Below are 26271 nucleotides of genomic sequence, written 5' to 3' on the forward strand. Positions count from 1 at the left end.
TTTGTTATTTTTTTAGTTTGTTTTGTGGATGTTTGATTTATTTATTTATACATTTAGTTTTCATTTTTATTCTTTTACTTTTAACAATAATATAAAAGAGGAGAGGGATAATACCTTCGAGGATTCACCGTCAAAACTGCATTCGTCTCGCTCAAATCGGAGCTTGACGGAGCCCCAGGGATTGACTCGCCGGAGAACGGCGGCGGTGAGAGCTGGGGTTGAAAAAACCTAGCAGAGGGTTTTTTATTTTTATTTTTTTCTTCCTTCTTACTGCTGCAAACATTTGTTTTTTTTTTCAAAAAAATTTGTTTTAAAGTACATAAGCAAAACGGCGCCGTTTTGATGGCCAGACCCGCGCGGTGACCCGACCCGAAGGGGAGGATCCGCGTGCGTTCTGGCCTTGAATGGAAAATTTGCGCATTTAGTCCATCCTTTTTGCGATGCACTTCAATTAAACTCATTTTTTTAAATTTAGCCGCATCTTTCATTTCTGTTTCAATTCGGTCCTTCGCTGCACAGCGTTTTGGAGGGTGGGATTAATTTCCCTTTTAGTCCCCCATAGTTGTTCGCATGTTCAAGTTTGTCCTCTTTTATTTATTTTCGAATCTACCCCATTTTTTTGTTTTTAAGTTCAATTGAGTCCATTTTAGCTATTTTTTTATTTTTTATTATTATATTATTTATTATTATGGTTATTATCATTATTTCTATATTCATACACGCATGGTTTTTACATAATATATATGTATGCATTTTTTTTTCATATAGTACATACGCATATTTTTATATATAATATATATGCATTTTTTAATATATATATTTTAAGCTTTTATGAATACATGCATATCTTTTATTCATACGCTTTTTTATATATTTTTTATATTTTTTAAAAACTTTTATATACTTTATATTCTATATATATACTTATACATTTTATTTTGTAAATATACCCATATACATTTTTTTATCTTTATTTTATTTTCATGATTTTCATATACATATATACATGCATTTTATTAGTTTTTGGTTTGATGTATTTCATTCCTTCTTTTTGTTTGTAAATTTACTTGTATATTGTACTTATATATAAATTTGTAAATATTTATTCATATTGGTCTCAAATTAAAGTTTGTTTCATATTATACATTAACTTTTAACATACCTTTCGGAAATATATTTTGGTTTTGTCAAAACATTAAAATCATCATATTTTACAAATTTCCAAAATATTTGGCATTCATGATTCTCAGGAAAGATTGTGTCCTAACTTACTGGATTGCGATTATTTTTTGATGAATTTAGAAAGCCAAGTATTTGTTTTGCAATAAATTCGCAAATTTTAAATAAAAGCTTATTCTCGGGGATTCAAAATGTTGGGTCCTAACTTACTGGTCATGACATTTTCTTCTCGAAATAAAAATTTTCAAAAGCAAAAGGCAATATTCGGGTATTTTGAAGATTTAAAAACATTGTGCCCTAACTCACTGGGTGTGGTGTTTTATTTCTTTGAAATAAGAATGTCTTATTATTTTAATTCGTTCATGAAATAAAAAGTTTCCTTTTAAAATCTTTTCAAATTTTCGACACCAAGGCATTAAAAAAATCAATTTCGTACCAATTTTGGGCATTACGAGGGTGCTAATCCTTCCTCGTGCGTAACTGACTCCCGAACCTATTTTCTTAAATTTCGTAGACCAAAATTGTTTTTAAGGTGAGCCGATCACACCTCAATTAAAGATCGGTGGCGACTCCAGTTTTTGTTTTTAAGTCGACAACTAAATTTTTGTTTTTCAAAAAAGCGGTTTTGACACCCTTTTTGACTTAGGTACAAGTTACTTGTTTTTTTATTTCTGAGAATCTTCATACCAAGTATCTTCTTTGCTGGTCCCAAATCTTTCATCTCAAATTCTTCACTTAGGGTGGGTTTGGATGGGCGGTGCGTTTACCTGCGGTTGATGTAAAAACAGCGGTGGCGGTGAGATTAGATACTGTAGCGATACTGTAGCGTGAGACAAAAAGTAAGCTAAATGCACCGCACCGCACCGCACCCAATCGCCCATCCAAACCCACACTTAGTTGGGCTTTGACATTTTTTTTATCTCTCCTTTATCTTTCGCTGCTATCAACATGTCATCAACATAAAGGAGTAGATACACAAAATAACCATCACTATTTTTCTTAAAGTAAAAACAACTGTCAAAGCTACTTCTTTTAAAATCATGAGAAGTCATAAAGGAATCAAACCTCTTATACCACTGTCTTGGTGACTGTTTCAAACCGTAAAGGGACTTTTTCAGCAAGCAAACATAATCCTCTTTTTCTGAGACTGTAAAACCCTCTGGTGGTTGCATGTAAATAGCCTTCTCAAGTTCTCCATGCAAAAATACAGTTTTTACATCTAACTACTCAAGCTCCAAATCATGCATGGCCACAATACCAAGCAAAGCTCGAATCGAACTATGCTTCACAACTGGAGAGAATACATCTGTGAAGTTCACTCCTGGAATTTGACTGTAAGACTTTGTAACAAGCCTTGCTTTATATCTGGGTTCTTCAACTCTTGGAGTCCCCTCTTTCTTCTTAAACACCCATTTACAACGAACAACCTTTTTACCTTTAGAAAGTTTCACAAGATCCTATATTTTATTTTTGTGTAATGATTTCATCTCCTCTTGCATAGCAAACATCCACTTTTCTGAGTCTTCACAACTAGCCGCCTCAGAATAATTAGATGACTCTTGGTTTGCATCTATATCTTCAGCCACATTTAAAGCATAAGCAACTAGATCAGCCTCAGCATACTTCTTTAGAGGTTTAATTTCTCTTCTAGTTCTATTTTTGGCGATAGAGTATTGTGGTTAAGAAACAACTCTATTTTGAATTTTTGTACTGGCTTCAGTAGTCGACTCTATTGTAGATTCTGTATTAATTTGATACTTCACCTGCTTTTGATTTTCTTTATTGGAAGAGTCTTTAAGAGATAAGTTAGGTAGCATAGCATTTTCATCAAAAACAACATCTCTGCTAATCACAACTTTTCTATTTTCAGGACACCATAACTTATACCCTTTTACACCAGCTTTATAACCAAGAAAAACACATTTAATGGATCCTGGTTTCAATTTTCCATTATCAACATGAGCATACGCAGGACAACTAAAGATCTTTAAATCAGAATAGTCAGCAGGATTACCAAACTATACCTCTTGCGGAGTCTTTTTCTCAATGGCAACGGATGGAGATTGGTTGATCAAAAAACATGCAGTAGAGGTTGCTTCGACCCAAAATGACTTTGGTAAGTTGCCATTTGACAACATACATCGAACCTTCTCCATGATCATTCTGTTCATTCGTTCTGCAACGCCGTTTTGCTGTGGAGTATGACGAACTGTCAAGTGTCACAATCCCTTTTGACTTGCACAGTTTATTAAACTCATCAGAACAGAAATCTAAGCCATTGTTTGTACGGAGATATTTTATTTTTTTTCCCGTCTATTTTTCAATAATGGTTTTCTAAGACTTAAATGCGAAAAACACATCTCTTTTTTTTTGCTTCAGGAAGAACGCTCACACTTTTCTGGAAAAATCATCAATAAAAGTTAGCATATAATTAGCCCCACCTCTCGAAGGCACTCTGAATGGCCCCCACAGATCAGAATGAATATACTCCAACGTTCCTTTAATGTCATGGATTCCTCTGGTGAATCGAACTCTCTTTTGCTTCCCAAAAATGCAGTGCTCACAGAACTTTAGTTTGCAAATTCCTTGCCCATCAAGAAGTCCTCTTTTGCTCAATTCTGTCATGCAATTCTCACTCATATGCCCTAGGCGCATATGCCAAAGTTTAGTAATATCATCATCTGACAAGGAAGAGGATGCGACAACTACATCACCAGTAACAGTAGAACCCTGCAAAACATATAACTTGGTAGTCTTTCTCTGCCCTTTCATCACAACGAGGGAACCTTTGGAAATCTTCAAAACCCTACTTTCAGCTGTGTATTTGTACCCTTTTGAATAAAGAGTACTCAACGAAATTAAATTTCTCTTCAATTTTGGAACATGTCGTATATTACTAAGTGTTCTAACAACTCCATCAAACATCTTAAATTTAATTGTCCCAACACCTGCAATTTTACATGAAGTATTATTTCCAATCAAAACAACACCTTCAGACACTATTTCGTAAGTTGTAAACCAATCCCGATTGGGACTCATGTGGAAGGTGCAGTCCAAATCAATGATTCACTCCTCGCTCACTTTAAAATTGTTGACAGAAGCGACTAGAAGTTCACCATCATTGTAGTCTTCTACAACATCAGCCTTACCAGAATTTTTTGGTTGTTTTTCATTTTGATTCACAAATTCCCTTTTGATCTTGTTCTGTAGCTTATAGCATTCAGATTTAATGTGCCCTTTCTTCTTGCAGAAGTTACAAGTTTTACCTCTGTTTGAAGACTTCGATCTACCTATAGATTTATCGCGAGGATTCCATCCCTGTGTCCTTCCACGATCATCATCAGCATTTCGATCTTGTCTCTCACGAACAATGAGACCCTCTCCTTGAGAGTCTGTTTTAACCACAAGATGCTTCATCTTATCATACGAGGTTAAAGAATTATAAAACTCATCAACTGTGAGAGACTCGCGGCTATGTAAAATTGTATCTCTAAAGGTTGAATAAGACGGGGGCAACGAACAAAGTAGAATCAACCCTAAATCTTCCTTATCATACTGAACCTCCATGACCTCCAAATTTGAGAGAATTTCTTTAAACACTGTCAAATGTTCGTGCACAGATGCACCTTCCTCCAAACGATGAGCATAAAGATGCTGCTTCATATGCAGCTTACTAGTTAGAGTTTTCGACATACATATTTGTTCCAACCTCTTTCATAATCCAACGGCGGTCTTCTCCTTCATCACATCCTACAAAATTTCGTTAGACAAATGCAGATGTGACTGTGTTAACGTCTTTCGATCCTTGCGCTTCTTCTCTTCCTCCATCAACGTTGAAGGCATCTTATCTACCCCCAGTAGGGCTTCCTCTAAGTTCATCTATGCAAGAACTGTCTGCATCTTTATCTGCCACAATGCGAATCTGGTGTTGCGATCCAACAGCGGAATTTCATACTTTAAAGACGCCATTACCGTAATTGAGATGAACAACCCGGAAACTCTGATACCAATTTGTAAAAATAGAATATCGGTAATGATAATATATCGCAAAGAAAATAGAAATAAAAATAAAAATAAAGAACACACAGATTTTACGTGAAAACCCTTTCGGGAAAAAATCACGGGCAGAGGAGGAGAAAATTTACTATGTCGAATTCAAATTTTTTTAATTACAAGAGGAGTAGACTATGCCTATTTATAGGCTTGTAAAACCATATTCTAATAGGAGTAAACACCTTATTCCAATCAATATCAAATAGATGGAGTTTAATAAAGTTTAAAAAATTTTATTCTAAAATAAAATAAAAGAAGTATAATTCTATAGGGATTTTACTTTTATTTTATTTTACCACGATTTTATTTAAATAAGAATTGGTCACTTAATTCTAACATTCCATGATATGATTATGGTTGAAATGTGAGAATATTTTATTTGATTCATTTTAGTGGAATATAAGATTTAAGTATTTGATTGATTGAATGCAAAATTACTTAAAAGTAAATTTTACTATATTATCTTTATTATAAAATATGAACCTATTAACCAAATAATTAAATTAGCAACCGAGAGGATGTTAAAAGTACATAAATTTACCGAATTGTCAAATCATTTTACAATTCTAATAGTTGAAAAAATACCTAAAATCTCGTAAAAGAAAAAGAATTTGATTGAAAGTTATGACTTCAATTAAAGTTTCTATTGAAACGATAATTTAAATCACAAACAACAAAATAAATAGGCTTCCAACTTCAATCTATAATACTAATTAATCTAATAAGTGTTGGAAATTGTTATTGATAAAATAAATTAAACTCATAACAAAAATAATTTTGACATTTGAAAATTGAAAGTTAATTGAAACTTATAAACAATACAACACAGAGGAAGAGAGGGCGATGGTGGCCATTGTACAAGGTTTTCTTTTTCTACCTATATCTTTATATACTTTCATTAATTAATTAAACAATGATTCATAGCAGTTGAGATAACCTGTCTAAAAAAACAAACGAGAGAACCTATAATAATCAACAATACAAGAACTCAACAAACATGAAGCCTACAACATAAATTGAAAAAGAATCTACAACAATCAATAAACACGAAGCCTACAACAAATATGGAAATTTTTTAAAAAAATCTCCCATAACAATCAACAACACAAGAACTCGACAAAATTGAAGCCTACAATATAAATTGAAAAAATCTACAACAAACACAAAACCTACGATATATACTTAAAAAATGATTTTTTTATAAAATCTCTCGATGCAATATATCACAAAGCAATATGAAGACACAATTAAAAATTGAAATTATTAAACTTACCTAACTCGAGATGAAAATATAATTAAAAGGATTATATTAATAAATATAATAAAAGTAGGGGTAATTTAATCTTAAAATTAAAATTTCGCTCGTAATCTTAAATTACCTAAGAAAGAGACAATAGTGAAATTACATTTTATATTACGGGATGACAACAATATGAGATTACGAGGTGATCAAAATGTTGAAATCCAAAAATTGTAATCTCATTTTAAAATGTAAAATTTAAGCTTGCAATGTTATATTTAGCAAACGCCTTCTAATATTATATTAAATATAGTTCGGGAATTTCATAGGAATATATTTGGATTATGATGCGAAGATTTTAATAGGAGTTTGGAGATTCATGTGAGTTCGTTCACGTGTTTGTAACATCCTAATTTTGGGTCTAGTTGGAATAGTGGTTTCGGGACCACAAATTCGATGAGGAAAAAAATTATTTTATTTTATTTTTATGGTCTACGATTTCACAAAATTATTTCGTGAAAATTTCGTTCGAAAATTTCGACGTTTGGGCACTCAATTTAGTCAAAAGAACTAAATTGTAAAAAGTGTAAAAGTTGAGTTCTACATGTTAGTGGTGTCTAATTGTTATGAAATTTTAAATTGGAGGTCTTTATATGGTAATTAGACCATTGATTAATTTGGTAGACAAAAATGGACATGGTTAGACATGTTTCCAAAGTTTTTCATTAAGGGCATTTTGGTCATTTAGTTATTAAAATGAATTAAAAACAAAATTAAAATCCAATTTTTGTCCATCTTCAACCCCATGGCCGAATTTCACAAGGGGAAACCATGGCTAGGGTTTTTCAAGCTTCCAAGCTCGATTATCATGAAAAACGAAATCCGGAGCTAGATCGGGGAAAGAAAAAGATTGAGGACTAAAGTGTTATATTTGATCACATTTTTGTACTGAGGCCCCGTTGAAACATGAGGAATGTATTGGATATAAATTTCATGACATTTGGGTAAAGAGATCCCATGTAAGACCATGTCTGGGACATGGCATTGGCATCATTGAGATTATGAGAGGTCCCATGTAAGATCATGTCTGGGACATAGCGTTGGCACCAAGATGAGAGGTCCCATGTAAGACCATGTTTGGGACATGGCATTGGCACCGAGATGAGAGGTCCCCTGTAAGATCATGTCTATGACATGGCATGGGCACCGATATGAGAACTCCCACGTAAGACCATATCTGGGATATGGCATTGGCAGTACAGGAAACATCCAATGTAAGACCATGTCTGAGACATGGCTTTGGCATGTTATTATCAGAAAAGAGACTCAAGTATCCTTATTATTCCAATGTGACTCAGCGGGCTAGAAAACAGATTATGTTCTATGAAAGTTCAAGTAAAAGTATAATTAGCAACTTCAGGTGAGTTATAACAGTTAAGAACATATTATGTTATCAGTGAGAACCAATATTTCAGCAAGAGAAGAGTAAGTTTTAATCTTAAGCTATCTAAGTAGATAAGTAAGTAAACAAGTAAATGAGAGCAAGTAAAGAGAAAACTTAAGAACATGATACTTGTATATCATTATTTATGTTAAATGATGACATTTATTTATTTGTAAACTTACTAAGTTTTATGCTTACTTCTTTTATTTCTTTTTCTTTCATATAGTATTATCAAGCATAGTCGGGATCTTGAAGACGTCGGAGAGCATTCACACTATCAACCACCACAACTCGGTATTTTAAGACGATAAATGTTTTGAGCTATGGCATGTATAGGGATTTGGTCATTTCGATTGTATATTCTTAAAATATGACCAAAAGATTATATGTAAATATTTGACGATGAATAGTTATTAAAATGGCTAAGTATGAAGGTGTTTATTGTTATAAATGTCTAGGTGCTAAATTATGCATAGAAATCATGAAAAAGTAAAAATTGGTAGTAAATCAGTTTTGAGACAGCAGTAGTGACGTGACTTTGAAAAATCACCTAGGATAGCATAAAATAAATTAGAAGGTGAATGATATATAGAATTAAAGCTTATTGAGTCTACTTTCATAGAAAAATAATGATGTAGCAAAATGAATTTTATATTTTAAGATATGTGAATTTTAGTGAGACAGGGTTAGAACTATTTTTGGAGTCCTCTATTCTGAGTTTAGAAAATCATTAAAAATTGTACAAAAATGGTTATGAGTTGCAGTTTATATGTATATTCCTTATTGAGTCTATTTTCTGTAGAAACAAGTGAGAATACCATATGAAAATCCTACAATGAGAAAGCTTATTTTTAGTGACAAGAGGTCAGGATAGTCGAGTGGTGAAACAGGGGAGACTTTAACTAATAAACTGTACTAATTGGTTGAACCAAAAATTCTGAAAAATTTATGGTAAAGAGACATATGAGTCTAATTTCAGGGAAAATTTACTGATTTAAATTTTTAATTTCGTAGCTCGAGTTATAACTAAATTAGTAACTGCTGCGCAGGTGGACAGCTTTGTTGTGAATAGTAAAATTAATTTCAAAAGTTTAATTTTATGCCCCGAATTTTTAAGTTAAGTAAAGTAATGCCTCGAGCTCGACTCCGGCAACAGTCTCGGGTAAGGGGTGTTACAGTGTTGATATCAGGTTTTCGCTTAAAAGGAGGGAGAATATCATTACTGCTCAAAAAATTGAGGTTTACGCGAAATTCCAATATGAGTGCTTAACTCTATTTTGCTTCATTTGTGGTAGACTTGGTCATAGCGAAAGTTTCTGCCCTAGCCGTGCCATTTTTAGTAAGTCAAATAAAAATGAAATGGGGTATTTCTTTAAAAGCTGTTAATCGTAGAACGTTGACTCCTACCAATAGTTGGTTAAGAGAGGAAGGTGATGCTAGAATCCCATTTTTTGGGGATTTCGATCCTTTTATTGGGGGGAAAAGATGGAAAGTTGATCTCCTTTTAAAGATGCGGAGATAAACCCTAATTTGGGAGTTAACTTAGCAAGTAGGCATATTTCAAAAGTGGGCCAGACCTCTAATGTAGAGGACGACCCATTAAAGCAAAGCAAGATGTTAGAGGTAAATAATGAAGACAACTTAATGGACATAATTGATGATGGAAAGAAAAGGTAGTGAATTTCAATAATTACACATTTTGTTTTGGGGAATCAAGATTCGAATGGTGTAAAGAATGAACTTTCTACAGTTAGACCTTTAATAATATCTATTGAACCTACAAGGCATGTTAAGTGGGAGTAATGAAACTCTTTTCCTAGAATGTATGGGGACTGGGGAATCCTCATACGATTCATCGCCTTCAGCACATGTTGAAGGATATCAACCCCATTGTAGTTTTTTTCATCGAAACGAAGCTATAGTCTACAAGGATGGAGTGAGTCGAAGGAACTGTGGTTTTCAATCAGGCATTGATGTTTGTTCCATAGGTAGTAGTAGTGGCTTATCTATAGGATGGAAATAAAATTGCAATGTAATTTAAAAAAAAAATTCAGTAGAACATGTTGACATTTTTATTGAAGATGATTCAGATGGGCAGTAATGGCATTTTACTAGATTTTATGGAGCTCCCGAGGAACAATTTAATATTGATTATTGGAACTTACTTTAACAACTTAAGGTTAATTCAAAAATTCCATGGTTAGTGGTAGGAGATTCCAACAAAATTACTTATGCGTTTGAAAAATAAAGTGGTCGGCTAAGAAGTGAGAGATAGATGGAGGAATTTCGGTCGATTTTAGAAGATTGTTAACTAAATAACTTGGGATATCTAGGTTAGTGGTTTATATGGGAGAGAGGTAGACTGACAGATAATAATATTCGGGAAGGATTGGATAAATGTGTTGCAAATCATGTTTGGTGTGATAAATTTCCTCAATAATGTCCACCATTTATCGCACTCTTTATTTGATCATTGTCCATTACTTCTTAATACCTACGTGAAATCTGAAAGCTCTAGCTAAAGAAGAATGAGATTCGAGGCTTGTTGAGTTATGGAAGAGATGTGTGAGTCGGAAGTGAAAAACCTATGGGAATCTTCTGTTGGTTCGGTATTGGAGAAATTGTCTACCATGATTAAGGGCTTAGAACGTTGGTTTCCTAAAACTAAGAAGACAACTAGGAATATAGAAGTTACCCTTAAAAAACAACTTGACTAGCTCAACTCAAAGAATCTTGATTAGAGTTGTCCATGGGCCGGGTCGGGCCCTAACAAAATTTTAGGCCCGATTACTAGGCTTGGGCCTAGCTCGACTAGAAAAATGGACTAAAAATTTTACCAAATCCTGGCCCAAATAAAAATGCTAAAACCTGGGCCCGACTCGCATTATTTTTTAATTTTAATTTTTATATAAAATTTTAAAATATATAATACACCAAATACACTAAAAATATTAAAATAAATATTTCTCGATAAATTAAAAATAAATTAAAAAAAAGTTTTTATACTTAAATAACACTAAGATAAGTGCAACTTAACAAGCAAATGCCTTTAAAATAGTAGCAAAATTAATAATAAAAAAAATGTTATACAATATCCAAACATTAACAACAAAATAGTAGCAACATAATAGTGAAATGGTAGCAAAACGGTGGCAAAAAGTGGGAAAATAGTAGCAAGGTTTTTTTTATCGAAAATTCGGGTCGGGTTGAGGCTAGGCCAAAAAACCTTACTCGAGGCCTGACCCGTTTTCTAAATGGGCTCTGTTTTTTGCCCAAACCCATTTTTTGACCTATATTTTTGCCCAAACCCTCCTATTTTTTGGACAGGCCCAGCCCTGCTCATGGACAACTCTAGTTATGAAGTATGTTCTTTATTAAATTAATTCTCTATAACAACAAATAAAATTATAATTATTTCAAATAAGTAAACCTATTAATTATAGTTTATTAAATGAAAATTATCTGAATTAAAATATTATTACAATAAAATGATTAAATTTCGCAGATGAATTTTATTAAACATAATTTATTAAATAAAATAATATTTAAAGAGTGGAATTAAAGACATTAATTCAAGAAATTATCAAGCTCCCTAATTAAATATTCTACGATGAATTTGGAATATCGTAAACTTATAAATTGATTACTTGAATTTAGTAACTCATGATAAATTAATTAATTTAATTTGATAATTCATATAGATTAACTGAACTTGTTAGATTTATGAACTTTATAATTAATCATGTGAAATAATGTAAAATAAAGTATGAATAAAAGCAATAATGCATGCACCTATTAATTTTGTTGATTTGATTCTCACTTTCTTTATTTAATGAAAATTGGCATATAAATTCTATTGTAAGCTTACAACAATTATCTCTATAACAACATGTTTTTATAGGTATATAATAGTAACCTCTTTATAACAGGCAAAATTTGAATAGACAAATGAACTATTATAGAGAATATTGACGGTATAAACTACATCATTGCATATTAAAAAGATCGTCTAAAATTATTTGACAAAGAGCTTATTCAAGAACGCCTGTAAGGTTTTGGAAGCACTTGTACACCTAAGAAGCAATCCCAAGCAACAAGGTTTTAGAACTAAAGTGCTTTTTGAGACAAACTGAGAGCTAGTTTAGTATAACTTTTGAGAGTGTTTCTAAAAATTGTTGTGTAAAAGTGATTTTGAGAAGTGATTTTGAAAAGTTTGGTTTAAGATTTAAGTGTTTAGTATTATTGTAAAAAAGTACTTTTGAGAAATAAATATTCATTTTAGGCATGGTGTTATAAAATAACAAATATGTATTTAAATAATGTTTAAATTGGTTAATATTATGATATTTTATTAAGAATATAAAAAATAATTTATTATAATTTGTTGTTAATATTTTAATATATGAAATATAATTTTAAATATTTTAAGCAATTAATATTAATTATTTATAAAATTTAATTCAAAAATATAAACTATATTTAAATATTAAAGTATAACAAATAAAAATTTAAATATATAATATTATATATTTAAAATAAATTTCAATAAAAAATAATTACATATCCAATATAAATATTATATAAAATACTTTATAAAAGTTTAAATTATCTTTTGTGCGCTTTTGCAAAAAACAAGAGCTAAAAAAAACTATTTTTACTTTTGGATTCAGAACCACTTCTGACTTTAAAAGTTGTTTGTTTAGTATTGTTTAGTATTGTTTAGTATTGTTTGTGATTTAGGGTGTGAAAATACGAAGTGGCCCTTCTTTTTGTGAGTTCATTTTGTTTTGGTGTTTTTAGCTGTCTTTAGAGGTGCTCATGGGTTGGGTCAAGTCGAGCTCAACTAAAAATTTAGGCCCATTTACTAGACACGAGCCCAAAAAATGGGCCTAAAATTTTACCCAAGCCTGACTCGGATAAAAATGATAAAACCCGGGCCCAACTCGGCCTGCCCATATTAATTTTTATATTATTTTATATAATTTTTAAATATATATAATACATCAAAAATAATAAAAACATCAAAATAAATATTTCCCAACAAATTGAAAATAAATTTTAAAAAGTATGTAGACTTAAATAACACTAAGATATAGATGTAACTTAACAAGCAAATGCCTCTAAAATAATTACAAAGTTAACATATGCCTTTAAAATAATAACAAAATTAATAATAAAATAAGTTTTATACAATATCCAAACAATAACAACAAAATAGTAGCAACATTATAGTAAAATGGTAGCAAAATAGGGAGAAAATAACAAGAAAATAACATTCAAAAACAAAAAAAAAGAGCAGATTTTTTTGTCATTTAGTGAATTTGGGCCGGGCCCAGACCAAAAATGCCTTACTCGACGCCTGGCCCTTTTTTTAAACGGGTTTTTTGTCCAAACCTATTTTTCAGACAAGCCTTCGGGCCGGACCGTGTGACCCGACCCATGATCAGTTCTAACTATCTTCAAGCAACTTATGATCTGATTTGGTTCTTTATTTATACTAGCTTGGCTTTTTTAAGATGTTTAAGAATGGATATGTGATGAGTTATGCATAGTTTAAATTTGTTTGATGCATGTTTTAGTATAATTGAATGGTAATTGCTATTATTATTAAATTACTTAAATATTATTTAAATTAATTAATTTAATAGTAACTTTTATTATCAAATTAATAGAAATAATCACATATGAATTTTAGACTTTCTAGTATTATGTCTAAAACGGATATTTTAATTTTCAATTGTAAAATTTGATAGTAATATTAAACATTCAAAATTAATAAATTATATTTTTTCAAATGCATTTCTAAACCGGAACAACAATACCAAATTAGACCAAAATCAATAAGAAGAAAAGATTAAATTATATAATATATAAATAGTGAATGTATACAAATTAAAAATAATACTAATTTTAAAAATACAAAATTATAGAAATATTAATAGTTAAATGATGAGCGGTGTAATTTACTTATTTTATTTTATTTCTAGGAGAAGGTATTTTAATAAAATTCCATTAATGTCGCAAATTTACGCTACGCGTAAGTGACACGTAGGCAGAGCCGTATTTATATAAAAGCTTGAAAAGCGCGCTTTGCTTTTAAGTTCTCTTTTTGAAGTATCCTTTTCTGAAATCAGAGCGAAAAGAGGCGGAAGACGGCTTCACCACAACGCCATCCATGGCCATCTCTTCTTCTTCTACGTCGATTCTCTTTTTTTTGTTATCTTTGTTCTCCTTCTCACATGCTTCTCACGTTATCACCGACTTCAAAGGTATGCCTTTCTTTACGTTCCCTTTTACCCCTCTGTCCCTCTTGGGGTTTCAAACTTTTTTTTTTTCATTAATGGAGTTGAAGGGTATTGCATTTTTGTTTGGTTGCTAGTAAAATGAGGGAAGAACGGAAAGAGATTATCGAGTTCAGCTTTGGGTTTTTCTTTCTATCTTTCTTTCTTTTTAACGTCAAGTTTTATCAGATGCTTCGAGTTGTTTATTACCTGAGAATATGTACGAAATAATAGAGAAACCGGCCTAGGGTTAAGGGTTTTGATAAATTAACCCCCTCCCCTCCCTATCACTTTCTCTGTGCTATTCTCTGGCTTCTTGGGAAAATGTAATCTGAAATTTATGCTTAATAAAGTACTACATTGGATACAGATTATAATATGTTAGTGTTTGGTTTTTTCACTGTGAGAAATACAATCGGTTGTTTTGTGAAATACAAACTATTTGTTAGCTTTCAATTCAAAAAAAAAAATGCTGGTTTAAGTATCAGAATAAATCCTAAAGCCAGCTTTAATTATTAGTCTCTCATTTCATTTATTAAGGTATGGTTTACTTAATAGAAATATTATCGCTGGCTTCTTTTTTTCTTTTCCATTTCTTATCAGTCAGAATATGTTCCCAAAGTTTTCTTTAGGCATTCCTAGATATATTGACAGCAAAAGGTTGTTTTTAATATAAATTACTAAGAATAGATGTGCCACATGGGGGATACTATTTATTTCTTGGAGTCTTCGTAGCTATTGGATGATTTTAGTGTTAACTGGATTCAGTGAGGAGGTGATGATTTACACTTACTATGATTTAGAAACTTAGCTCTATCTGTGTTTCATTTAGTTTTTACCTTACAGAAAGTATAAAACGCAATCTGTAAATCTGGGTTGGAGGTGGGATTATGTCAGTAACTAGATCAGAATCTATAATGATGACTTTGGTCCATGTTTTTAGTTCCCTTCCACTCTTTACATGCTTTATTTTTTGGTGGTATATTCAACCATGGTGGGTTTTAAATGGACAGGTATAGACTTCGCAAGCCCAACAATAGATGTCACGCCAACTCCCCTTTCCGGGTATTCATCTGTTCGTGGTTCTAAATATGTTCTGTTATGTGATCGAGTTCATGTTTCTGGTCACTCAAGATTGAAACTTGGAAGTTATGCCAATTCTTTTCGGGTTACTTTGGCTCCATCTGTCTTAATACCCGAAAGACTGCACAGCAAAATACAAGTTTGTTTTCATTGGTAAGTCTTGATCCTCAATCTACTAGTGAGTCTACTTTATGATTTTCCTGCTTACCTCCTGCCTCCTGTTTGACACACGTGTAGAAGAAACACATAAGCAATGCAGTGGCACACTTCAAAGCTTTGTTGCTATTTTTTGTTCCTAACTGATTAACATTTCCAGGAATGCTTCACTCGGATTATGCAAGTGTGGGGATGGTGATTGGAAGCCACTGCAAAAGGGTATATGGCATACTGCCATGTCACCTTATGATGATAGATATATTGACGTGAAGTTTATTGGTGACATGTCTGGTTCTGTCACCGTTGCTCTTGAAGAAGGTAAAGTTATTTGTTATTTCTGCATCTTTTAAAAGAAAGAAAAAAAAAAACTTCTTTGTATGCTGATTGTTAGTGACTTGTGACTTGTTAGTTTTAACCTTGGTTCATTACCGTTTTTGCAGATTTTCAGCTATGGCGGCTTATTTTTCTAGCTTTAGGATTTGTTTTGTTGTTGCTGGCACCGTTTGTCAGCAAGTGGGTTCCTTTTTACTACAGCAGTTCAATGGCTCTTGGTGTTCTTCTTGTTGTTATAATCCTTCTGTATCAGGTATTTTGCTTTTCGTCCTCAAATTCTTTATTTCTTTTAAGGGAAACCTTCTTACTTTTGCATATTTCCCCAATTCCAATGTATCCTACCTATTGCAAGATTTGAAGTACTTTGTCATACTCAGTTGACCGCTGGAAGCTACTGGAATTCCTTACATTTTAAAGAAATGTTCCAGTTGCATAGCTGAAACCTATTGCTTTACTTCCTTACGCAGAGCTTGTAAATTGAACTGTTTAAATATTGCTTCTTTTGTCATCTCATCAGCTCAAATAATATGATTGCCTGAGATATTGTCTTAGCTTTAGCTTTTCACTGTGCGGGTTTTCTTTTTCTCCAAGCAGGGAATGAAATTGTTGCCAACAGGAAGGAAAAGTACTTTTTATTTCACTATGTATGGATCAATGTTGGTGAGTCTTTCTTTCATTTATTCATCGATTAAATAATGTTTTATTTACTTATGCTGCCAATGAACTTACTGTTTCATCAAAATTTTCAGCTTGGAGCTGGATCTTTCCTTTTAAATCAATTCTCTGTGCTCGTAAATTCAATTCTTGTCAATTTTGGGCTGAGTGAAGAGATGCATAATCCGGTAAGTTCTTGACTTCTCCTCATCAATTTTACACCCTTTCCCCCTCTTTGGAGTTGAGTTTTTCATTGCATGGTATTTATTATGATTCCTTTTCCTTATTTTTCAGTGTTCATTGAAAGAGAAGTAAATTAGTTTATGATTTACGTAAGCATGATTATTATTCTATAACGACTTGCTTGTAGTTACTGTCTTCCCTTTCCCTTTAGAAAGATCGTGTTATTTCAAAATTAACCAAGCTTTTTTTTTTTTTTTTTTGTTTACAGGTTGCTATATTTGCATTTGTCGGAATTGTCCTCTCAGGAGCTGGGTTGGGGTACTGGACTGCAAGAAAATTTGTGATCTTAAAAGATGGAAGCGTTGATGTTGGTGTTGCCCAGTTTGTAAAATCGGCCATGCGTATCATTTCAATTCTCTTCATTTTCCAGGTACACTTCTACTACCGATGGCAGTCGTATTGGTTTATATGCAACCTAGGCTACAAGTTTTCACTTCTTTATGCAAAACTTCCTTGAAAGCCGTTGTTATTGAAATGACCATGGGAGGTCTGCTATTAACTATGTTCTATACAGTAGGTTTTTGTTTAAATACCTGGAAATTGCTTTGACTCTCATTTTTCTTGAAATATCCGTGTCCGACACATTCACATATGGGTATAAGGATTTGACTCTTCAAGGATCCTTCCTATACATGGAAAACTTGAAAATAAAATTGAATATACATGTGTTGGACAAAACCATATCCAACTCTGACACTTGAGACAGAGTAACATGGTAGGCTCCCTTTTATCATATTGGCCCAGCCATTTTTGCCTGCTTGATATCTAAGTAAAATGCACTTGCATACCATCTGCTGATTTAGAAATGTCTCTTATATAGAGATAAATTAGTTTCTTTGAGATTGAAGTGTTATGGACGTTTATACTGTATTAATATCCTATGTTTCATTTTCCCTGTGTTGCACTCCTACTCTTTCCAGAGCACTGTTGATACTCGGTTGGCAATTGTGGCGTTGGCATCTTGCTCAGCTATCTGTTCTCTTATCACATCAAAGATAAGGAAGGGTTATATGTAAGTTAAACATGACTCCCTTCAAAATTTCATGTTTACTATCTATATATCTGCTGGAAGAAAATGATTCCATTAGCTGTGTTGTTAATGTCTTTGCTGTGTGAAATCATGTTAAAAGTTCGGTTCATTTCAACGAAATTGTAACCAATATACTAAGACTGCTGAGTTTTCATTGATAGCATTGATTTATTTGAACCATGATTTTTGTTTATGCAGGCAACCACCGTATTCTGGGGACCAGAGTCCATGGCTGCACCAGTCGAGGCAGAGAACACCGATGCTAGGCCGTGCTGAATTTTTAAGTCGGTCGCCAAGAGTGGATTCTAAACAGAAGATGTGGAGTAGTCCGAAGACTGCCCCAGCATGGACTAACTCTCTTGTGAAAGGTTATTATGCTAAGCCTGGTGAAGGTGCTATAGATCATCAAGATTACTATTCAACCTTTCACAAGACAAACCACCAGAAGAAATTCACGGAGCAAGAATGGGAAGATTTCAGTCAGGAATCTACCCGGAAAGCCATGGCGGAACTCGCAGCGTCTCCGGAATTCACAGATTGGATGATTGAGCATGCTGACAGGATAAAACTCCTTCCACGTGATGATAGTTCAGATGAATCAGTGGGAAGTAAATCAAGTTCAGACGATGAAGATGAAGAAAGCCACAGCTGGTTCAGATTATTTTAACTTGTAGGAACCAGGTAGAAAATCGGAATTGTTCATGAAGTATGCGTGTTTGACTTAGGGACGGATGCATGATCCGGGAAAATTTAGAAAAATTGAACATAGTCATGCCAGTAATATATTATCTGATACTTCCATACCTTGCTGGCCGGATAACATATAGGTATTTGACCTTTCATGTATCTTAGGAAATTTAGTCCCTGATTTAGGATTGATTTACTATTAACATTTTCTTTTTGACTAGTAAATAGCTTGCCACATGTTTATTTTCTGAAATGAAATTCTATCCATTTGATGTCGGTGAAGAAAACTTGCATGAGTCGAAAATAATTCTGCATGGTGTACAGATGATGCTGTAAGAAAAAAGTGTATTTGTTTCATTTTATTAACTAGCTCTAACCTGTAGAAGGGTCTTCTTAAGTATATTTTTCATAACTTCAAATTAAAAACTCATTATAATTATAAAAATTAACTGAGTTAATGTTGTATCAATTTATTTACGGATTTGGCAATAAAAACTGGAAAAGTTACGGTAAAAAAATAAAATTATGTTGGCCCTTTTGTTAGTTTTAAATTATTTACACATTGTGTAAATTTAATTTTAATATTAAAATTTAATTCTTTATATTTATAATTATTTCAATTTAATTTTAATTCTAAAATCTTTACTTTAAACTTTTAAACAATATAAACTCAATAAATATAAGTTTATTGGCTAAAGTGAGTGTATCGATTTTCGTATGTATGATAATGAAGTTAGTGCATGTAAAAAACCTAAATTCCTTATTTGATGGTGAGAAAATGGAATGAATATTCGGTTAGCTTTAAGGTTGGTGATGGTCTGCTGGGAATGGTGAGTAGACTAGGAAGGATGAGAGATGGTGGAGGTTAGCGGCACGGTGATTCAGGGGTTGTAATGGTGAGAGGTTTGTGGCATGTTTTGGATCTAGTGGGGAGGGATGTGTGTATTGAAGGTTGTGGTGGCGATATGAATCGAGGGTGATGGTGTTGCGATGGGGATGGCTATGAGGGTGAATGGTGGCTTGTGGTGAGTGTTGAATGTTGAATGTTAATTGGGTGGGCTGAGCGGAGATGATGATGATGGTGGTGGTGGTGGAAGGTGTTGAAGGGGTCGGTGATGGAGTGATGGGAGCTGGTAATCGTTTGGTTGAATAATAAATTACGTCTTTATTTGATTAGTAAATGTAAAAATCTTGGGTCTTGAGAATTCCATATTATAATAATTTCATATTTATAATTATATTGTATTTATTACATTTAAAAAAAATTAAATTGAGTGTTGGTATATTGTATTATTTTTAATATTTTATTACATGCATCCTATTTTTATTCTAGTAATGAAAAATCGAAACTACTTATAAATATTTTTATATATTTAATAATTTCCTTTTGTACCAAAAAACAATTTCCTTAATTAATTTGTGGTGGAGAATAATTGATGCTATTTTATGACATGTGGATTTTTTGAGAAAAAAATTAATTTTATCTGGATTACTTGTTAGTAAATTTTTTAAATTTATTTTAAAAAATAAAATGATATGTTTTTTACCTTTTTATACTTAAAAAACAGAAAAAAGGAGATATGAAATTAAGAAAAACAAAAAGTCAATCATTCCCGGGCAGCCCAGCTATTGGTGGATTCGTCAGATACGGGCAGCGGGCAATTTCATTATTCCTATAAAGCCCAAATGATTTCATTTCGTTAAAACAAAAGCCAAACAAAAATTTATCGAAGAGAGAAGAAAATAAATAGTCTCTCTCTTCTCGTATCTGTCTGCTTAGATTCCCTTTTAAGAACAACATAAAACTAATTGAATTGAAAGGGTTAAGGGGGCAGGTTTTAATGTTAATAAAGTTTTCTTTTTTCTAATTTACTTTTCATAAGATTGTAGCTTTTTACAATTTTGAATTACCATTGATTCAATAATTTTAACATTAATTATTTGGGAAATTTGATAAATTTGGGGGAATGGGTGTTCTGGTTGATTCCCAGAAAGAGGGTTTCGGTTCTTCATGGGGTGGTCTAAAGAATTTGGTAAGAAGAAAACAGGTAGATTGTGCCCATACCAAGCGTTTGGATAATCCTCAGCTGGCTAAAGAGTTGACCATTCCTCATCTCGTAGCAGTCGGTAATAATTTATGTTTTTTGGTTTTTGGAAAACATTGACTTTACTTTGTAAGTTTTGGGTTTTTTTTTCATCTTTTCCTTTTTTTTTGGGAGGGGGGGATTTGATCCTGAATTTGTGTATGTGTTTTTTAGCTGTTTTTGATGATGGGTTTAAATGTTGTTTAGCTGTTGTGGGGAATTTTTTATCTTCGTTTTTTGTGTTTAGCTGTTTGTTATTATATAGCAATTTTTATATTTGATTATTTCTATTTTTTTTTTGTTCTTTTCCAGGAAATTTTGATCTGTTTTAGTGTTATATATTGATTTTGCTGGTGTTTTGGATTGTTATTCACACTGTACAATGACTGATCTTTGTTGCTTATTTCTCCTTATGGATATCTTTGATGCATTGGGTTTTTTGGTTTGATTTTGTTTATTCTAATAAGGAGGTTGGCATATGTCAGTTCTTTTACATATAAGGTTGTGGCCTTCTTTCATTTTGGTAGCTAAAATAGATAGCTTATTCTGAATTTTGGTGCAATGTGATTAGGTGTTGGATCAACAATCGGAGCTGGAGTTTATATTCTTGTTGGAGAAGTTGCTAGAGAGCATTCTGGGCCAGCTCTCACCATGTGCTTTCTAATTGCCGGAATTGCCGCTGCCCTATCTGCTTTTTGCTATGCTGAGCTTGCTAGTCGTTGCCCGTCTGCTGGCAGTGCCTATCATTATTCATACATTTGTGTTGGTGAAGGGTAATTTCTATGTTTTCTTGATTTATCTTGTACATTTCTTACTGTTGGTCTTTGTTCTTGCAATTTGAGAAGTGGATAGCCTAATAGGCAACTGTTCCATTTGGTAAAAGAATAAAAAGTGGCTTCAAATGTACAATCTTTTCGCTTTCTTGAAGATTTATATGCTTTTTAGCCACTGGTCCATTGTGTAGTGTTGCCTGGTTGGTTGGTTGGGCTCTGATACTGGAGTATACAATTGGTGGATCTGCTGTTGCTCGTGGCATTTCCCCTAATCTGGTTTAGTGATTTTCCTTGATAATCTCTTGCCTTACTTTTCTTTGGCTGGATCTGTTGGGTGGGAGGAGCAGGGAGCTGCCTTTTGTTTTCTATTTACGTTGCTCCTTTTTTTCTTTTAATTTTTGCATCTAGGCTTTGCTCTTTGGAGGTGAAAATAGTCTGCCAACTTTTCTAGCTCGTCAGCATTTTCCCGGGCTTGATGTTATGGTGGACCCATGTGCTGCAGTTCTAGTTCTCATTGTGACTGGGTTCTTATGCTTGGGAATCAAGGAGGTGCTTTCTATCTCCTTTTATTTACAGTTCCTTTTCCATGTTTGTGGCTGATACCCATCACCCTTTGTAAATTGTAACCTTGAATTTAAAACCTGTTGCCCATCTCGTGCAGAGTGCACTTGCACAAGGCATTGTCACAGCTGTAAATGTATTTGCCATGCTTTTTGTAATAATAGCTGGTGGTTATCTGGGTTTCAAGACTGGATGGACCGGATACGAAGTTCCTACTGGGTAATGGCATTTCATTCTGTTTTCCCATGCCTATATGATTATTTCAAAAATTGTTATTGAACTTTCTCATCGTATAGGTACTTTCCCTTTGGGGTGGATGGAATGCTTTCGGGATCTGCAACAGTCTTCTTTTCTTATATTGGTTTTGATACGGTTGCAAGCACTGCTGAGGAGGTATATGGTTTCTTTTCTTTTGGCAGTTTGCCCTTTATTAAAAGCTGTCCTTTCTGGCGATCTAAGGAACTTGAAACTGTGCATGACAGGTGAAGAATCCCAAACGAGATTTGCCACTGGGTATTGCATTATCCCTCTCCATTTGTTGTTGTTTGTACATGCTGGTTTCTATTGTTATTGTGGGTCTGGTCCCATATTATGCAATGGATCCTGACACCCCCATCTCCTCTGCATTTGCGAGCAATGGGATGCAATGGGCTGCGTGAGTATTCTTGGCGCATTCAAAGCATTTATACATATTTTTGTTTTCTCAAACTATTTTACTCGAGGAACCTTCCTTGTCTATTATTTCAGTTACATAATAACTGTTGGAGCTGTTACTGCCCTTATCTCAACATTGATGGGCTCAATCCTCCCTCAGGTACAAATCAAGTTCCCAATAGTATACCTGTAAAACTGTATGGTGTTCTACAAATATTTCATCAATAGGATTTTAATTTCCCATAATTATTGCCCATATTACATTACTGTTCTATCACTCCTTACCCTCTGATGATTGTCTCAAATTAGAATATTACATTACTGCTATGTCATTTCCTTACCTCTAACAATGGTGTCTTAAATTAGGATTCTTGTAATCATACTACTTGCAGTGCTAAACATAACCGAAGATGAGAAGTACAAAGTGGGTGCTTAATTCAATGTTATTTGTAAAATGATTTACCAACTCTAGAGATCCCTTTCAACTATATAGCATTTGATTCTATAATGACTTTTTACTCTGATATAAACTCGATTTCTTTTGTATGTTTGTGTGTGTGTATTAGTATACCATATGTATCAACTTCTTAATTATCTCTTCTGAAGATTCATTAGTATGTTGTCAGAATGTATAAATAAAATGTTAGCACCTAAATCTACATGATTGATCATAGATGTTGATATGTTGTTTAATTATTTTATGTTAATGTTCTTAATTGTGTATTTTCAGCCTCGAATTCTTATGGCAATGGCTAGAGATGGATTGCTGCCATCCTTCTTTTTGGAAGTTAACAAACACACTCAAGTTCCTGTCAATAGCACGCTGGCAACTGGTATAGTTGCTTCTATCTTGGCATTCTTCATGGATGTTTCACAATTGGCAGGGATGGTAAGTTTAACCGGCATTTCTTGTAATTGAGGGCCTTTTCTTTTTTTTTTTTTTTTTTAGTGCCTCATGGTGTACGTCTATCACATTATTGTATTAATTTGTAAATGGGTTTAAGCATGTAGCTGTGCTCCTTGGTCTTGAGTGCATTCAATTACTGTGGTGACCCTTTTCAATTAAGTTGAAAATAAATTTTATAATCATATAGTGATATGTCTCTGATTGTTGCCATAATCTGTCGATTATTTACAGTTATAGAACATAATCTGATTGTTGCCATAATCTGTTCTGATTGTTCCAAGTTTCCTTGCTTAAAAGGATGCATGAACCAAGCTCCTCTGGCTCAAATTTCAATTTTATTAACAGTTCTGTGAATGCGTTTGCCTAAAATATGGAGCTCGTAAAAGTTGCCTTTCTTCTGCAGGTCAGTGTGGGTACACTTATTGCATTTACGATGGTTGCAGTTTCTGTGCTGATACTTAGATATGTCCCACCAGACGAGGTGCCACTTCCGTCATCACTGCAGGAATCAATTGATTCTTACATGCTGAGACATAATAGTGATGCTCAGATGATTAATGGAGAAAACCCAGCAAAGAGTCCTGGAGATCCTTGTCTGCCTTTGCTTGGAGAAAAGAAAGTTGCAGTTGATTGTACTGTTGTTGAAAAACTAGAAGCTCTATCCAGTTGTAAGTTCCTTGCCTTATGTCTACTTTTGATATAGAAATCTATTTGCTCCTTCAATTTCCCGAAAGCACCCTTGCCCGACACTCATATGCAATGCATATTTGGACATGGTGGGGGGTATGATTCTCCAAATATATGAAAAAATTGGAGAATATGAGAATACTTGTGTTGGGCACATATATGTATCCGACATTAGCCTTTGAGTCCAAGTGACAGATACAGATCTTATAAAATCATTTTCATTAGCAGTATACAATGTCTTGGTTTGTCACAGACTTTAGAGATGTGCTTGAAGGTTTTTCCTTGCTTTTATATGTTCAAACCGATTATAAGATCTAATGTAATTGAATATTGTGAAACTTCTTATCAAGGTTTCAATATGAAATGCTTCACAGTTATGAACATTATTACCATGGAATTCCTTGTTACTTGGACCGGGTCGGAATGATGAATCTGGGTATGTATCCAGCACAGGCTTATTCAAAAAATAAATTCTATGTATTTTGGGGTTTTTTGGAGGGCCATATCTTTACACTTGTGTCTGTATACGACTATATGTATTGGACATGAGTACAAAGAAAATTGAAGAATTAGAGCAACATATGGTAGTTCCTGAAGATTGATTCTCTATTGTGTAATAGTTACTGCAGGTACCCTTGATGAAGAGAACCGAAGGAAAATAGCCAGCTGGACCATAATGTTAATATGTGTAGGGGCATTTATACTTACATTTTCAGCTTCAAATCTGTGGTTTTCGAGGTAGGCTGATCATGAAAGCATTATCTAACTACATTGATAAAATGGAGGGCTGAGGCAATATATCATTCTTGACCATTATTAAGCTTTTCATTATCATGAATATGGAGATATTTATCCAAAAAAGGGATAAAAAAGAGGATGAAGAGGAGATTTGTGGTGCTTGGGTGTCATACATTTATATGGATGAAGAAAGAGAATTGAAACCCATTTTTTCAATGGTTGGCTGGAAGACATTATGTCCTATGTTACTCGGGCGTAAGTGTTGGATACAAGTTGTATCCAACACGATTCTGATTGAAGAATATTCATTAATCTTTTACAATCTTTCTTTCTCTTGAATTTTATCTTTTCAAATGGTTTCATTATATATATTTCTCGTTTTATTTGATGGTCATTGGTATTTTCTTCTAGCCTTATTCGGTTCACATTGTGTGGTGCTGGCGGTCTTCTTCTTCTTTCTGGTTTGGTAATTCTCACCTGTATTGATCAAGATGATGAAAGGCATAACTTTGGACATGCAGGAGGTATGCTATTGGCACTCTTATCTTTGTTCGTCGTTTCGTGAATCTTTGTGATTTCATCTATTTTTGCATGGTTAATTTACGAGCCTATATATATATATATTTCAGGTTTCATATGTCCTTTTGTTCCACTCCTACCAATCTCCTGCATTCTCATCAATGTTTACCTTCTCATCAATTTGGAGTAAGTCTTAACTAAGTCTATTCTTATTTATTTTTCTGTTATTTCCACGGTATTCAGATACTGTTGATCAAGAATTCATCATAATCCTTTTGCTGTTTGAAATCGTTAGGGTTGCAACCTGGGTTCGAGTTTCGGTTTGGCTAATGATAGGGGTTCTTATTTACACCTTCTATGGTCGTAGACACAGCTCGCTGCTAAATGCGATCTACGTGCCTAAAGCGCATGTGGATGAAATTTATCGCTCCTCCGGAGCAATGCTTTAGTGTAATGGAACCTTGAATGCAAAAGAAAATGAAGGAAAAAAATCTAGACTTTATTAGCAGTACTGATGATTGTTTGGTCATAGTTCTGGAGAAGAATCTCAGTGTTGTAAGCTTTGTAAATTTATTTATTTATTAATTTTCAGGAGATGGCCATAAAATGAGTAACTTGTTTGCATGTCTACATGTATTTCCTTAGGATGGGAAAACTCTATTGCAAAAGTGTAAATACTTATTAGCAATGTGAATTACAGATTTCCATCTCTCTTAATTTTAGTGTTGGATTTGATTTCGGTTCAATAGAGTAATAATTAAATTTAGTTTGATTTTTATATGTAAAAACTTTTATGTAAAATGTAAATAAACAATTTATTAATTTCCGGTTCTAAAATTTACCATTTTAGTCACTTATATTTGAAATTTTACATTTTAATTATTTACGTTATCATGTTGTAACATTTTAATCATTGAGTCATTAATTCTCTTTTCATTCTCTTCTGTTTCTCCTCTATTTTCCTT

The 26271-nt window shown here is 33.2% G+C and overlaps 2 protein-coding genes across 4 annotated transcripts; both read left to right on the top strand.

The window, feature by feature from the left end:
• Positions 1 to 14011: 14011 nt before the first annotated feature.
• LOC105783877 (uncharacterized) lies at positions 14012 to 18670 on the top strand. The gene is made up of 9 exons (XM_012609572.2): positions 14012 to 14185; positions 15211 to 15433; positions 15597 to 15754; positions 15877 to 16022; positions 16364 to 16429; positions 16519 to 16611; positions 16875 to 17036; positions 17587 to 17678; positions 17895 to 18670. Exons 1-9 carry the CDS (start codon positions 14092 to 14094, stop codon positions 18361 to 18363), a joined length of 1503 nt encoding a protein of 500 aa, XP_012465026.1. The 5' UTR covers positions 14012 to 14091; the 3' UTR covers positions 18364 to 18670.
• Positions 18671 to 20083: 1413 nt separating this feature from the next.
• On the top strand, positions 20084 to 26023 carry LOC105783594 (cationic amino acid transporter 3, mitochondrial). Of its 3 annotated transcripts, none has more exons than XM_012609144.2 (14): positions 20084 to 20510; positions 21039 to 21240; positions 21432 to 21516; positions 21649 to 21789; positions 21902 to 22020; positions 22098 to 22194; positions 22284 to 22456; positions 22549 to 22615; positions 23186 to 23344; positions 23766 to 24030; positions 24679 to 24787; positions 25199 to 25311; positions 25417 to 25492; positions 25602 to 26023. In XM_012609144.2, exons 1-14 carry the CDS (start codon positions 20351 to 20353, stop codon positions 25753 to 25755), a joined length of 1920 nt encoding a protein of 639 aa, XP_012464598.1. In that variant the 5' UTR covers positions 20084 to 20350; the 3' UTR covers positions 25756 to 26023. The 3 variants fall into 3 exon arrangements, with proteins under 3 accessions (XP_012464598.1, XP_012464599.1, XP_012464597.1); XM_012609143.2 differs by having other exon boundaries at positions 20085 to 20510; positions 24670 to 24787; XM_012609145.2 differs by lacking the exons at positions 25199 to 25311; positions 25417 to 25492; positions 25602 to 26023 and adding an exon at positions 24400 to 24485 and having other exon boundaries at positions 24670 to 24787.
• The last annotated feature ends 248 nt before the right edge of the window (positions 26024 to 26271 follow it).

Source organism: Gossypium raimondii, chromosome 13, assembly GCF_025698545.1.
Source record: "Gossypium raimondii isolate GPD5lz chromosome 13, ASM2569854v1, whole genome shotgun sequence".
Lineage (NCBI taxonomy): Eukaryota > Viridiplantae > Streptophyta > Magnoliopsida > Malvales > Malvaceae > Gossypium > Gossypium raimondii.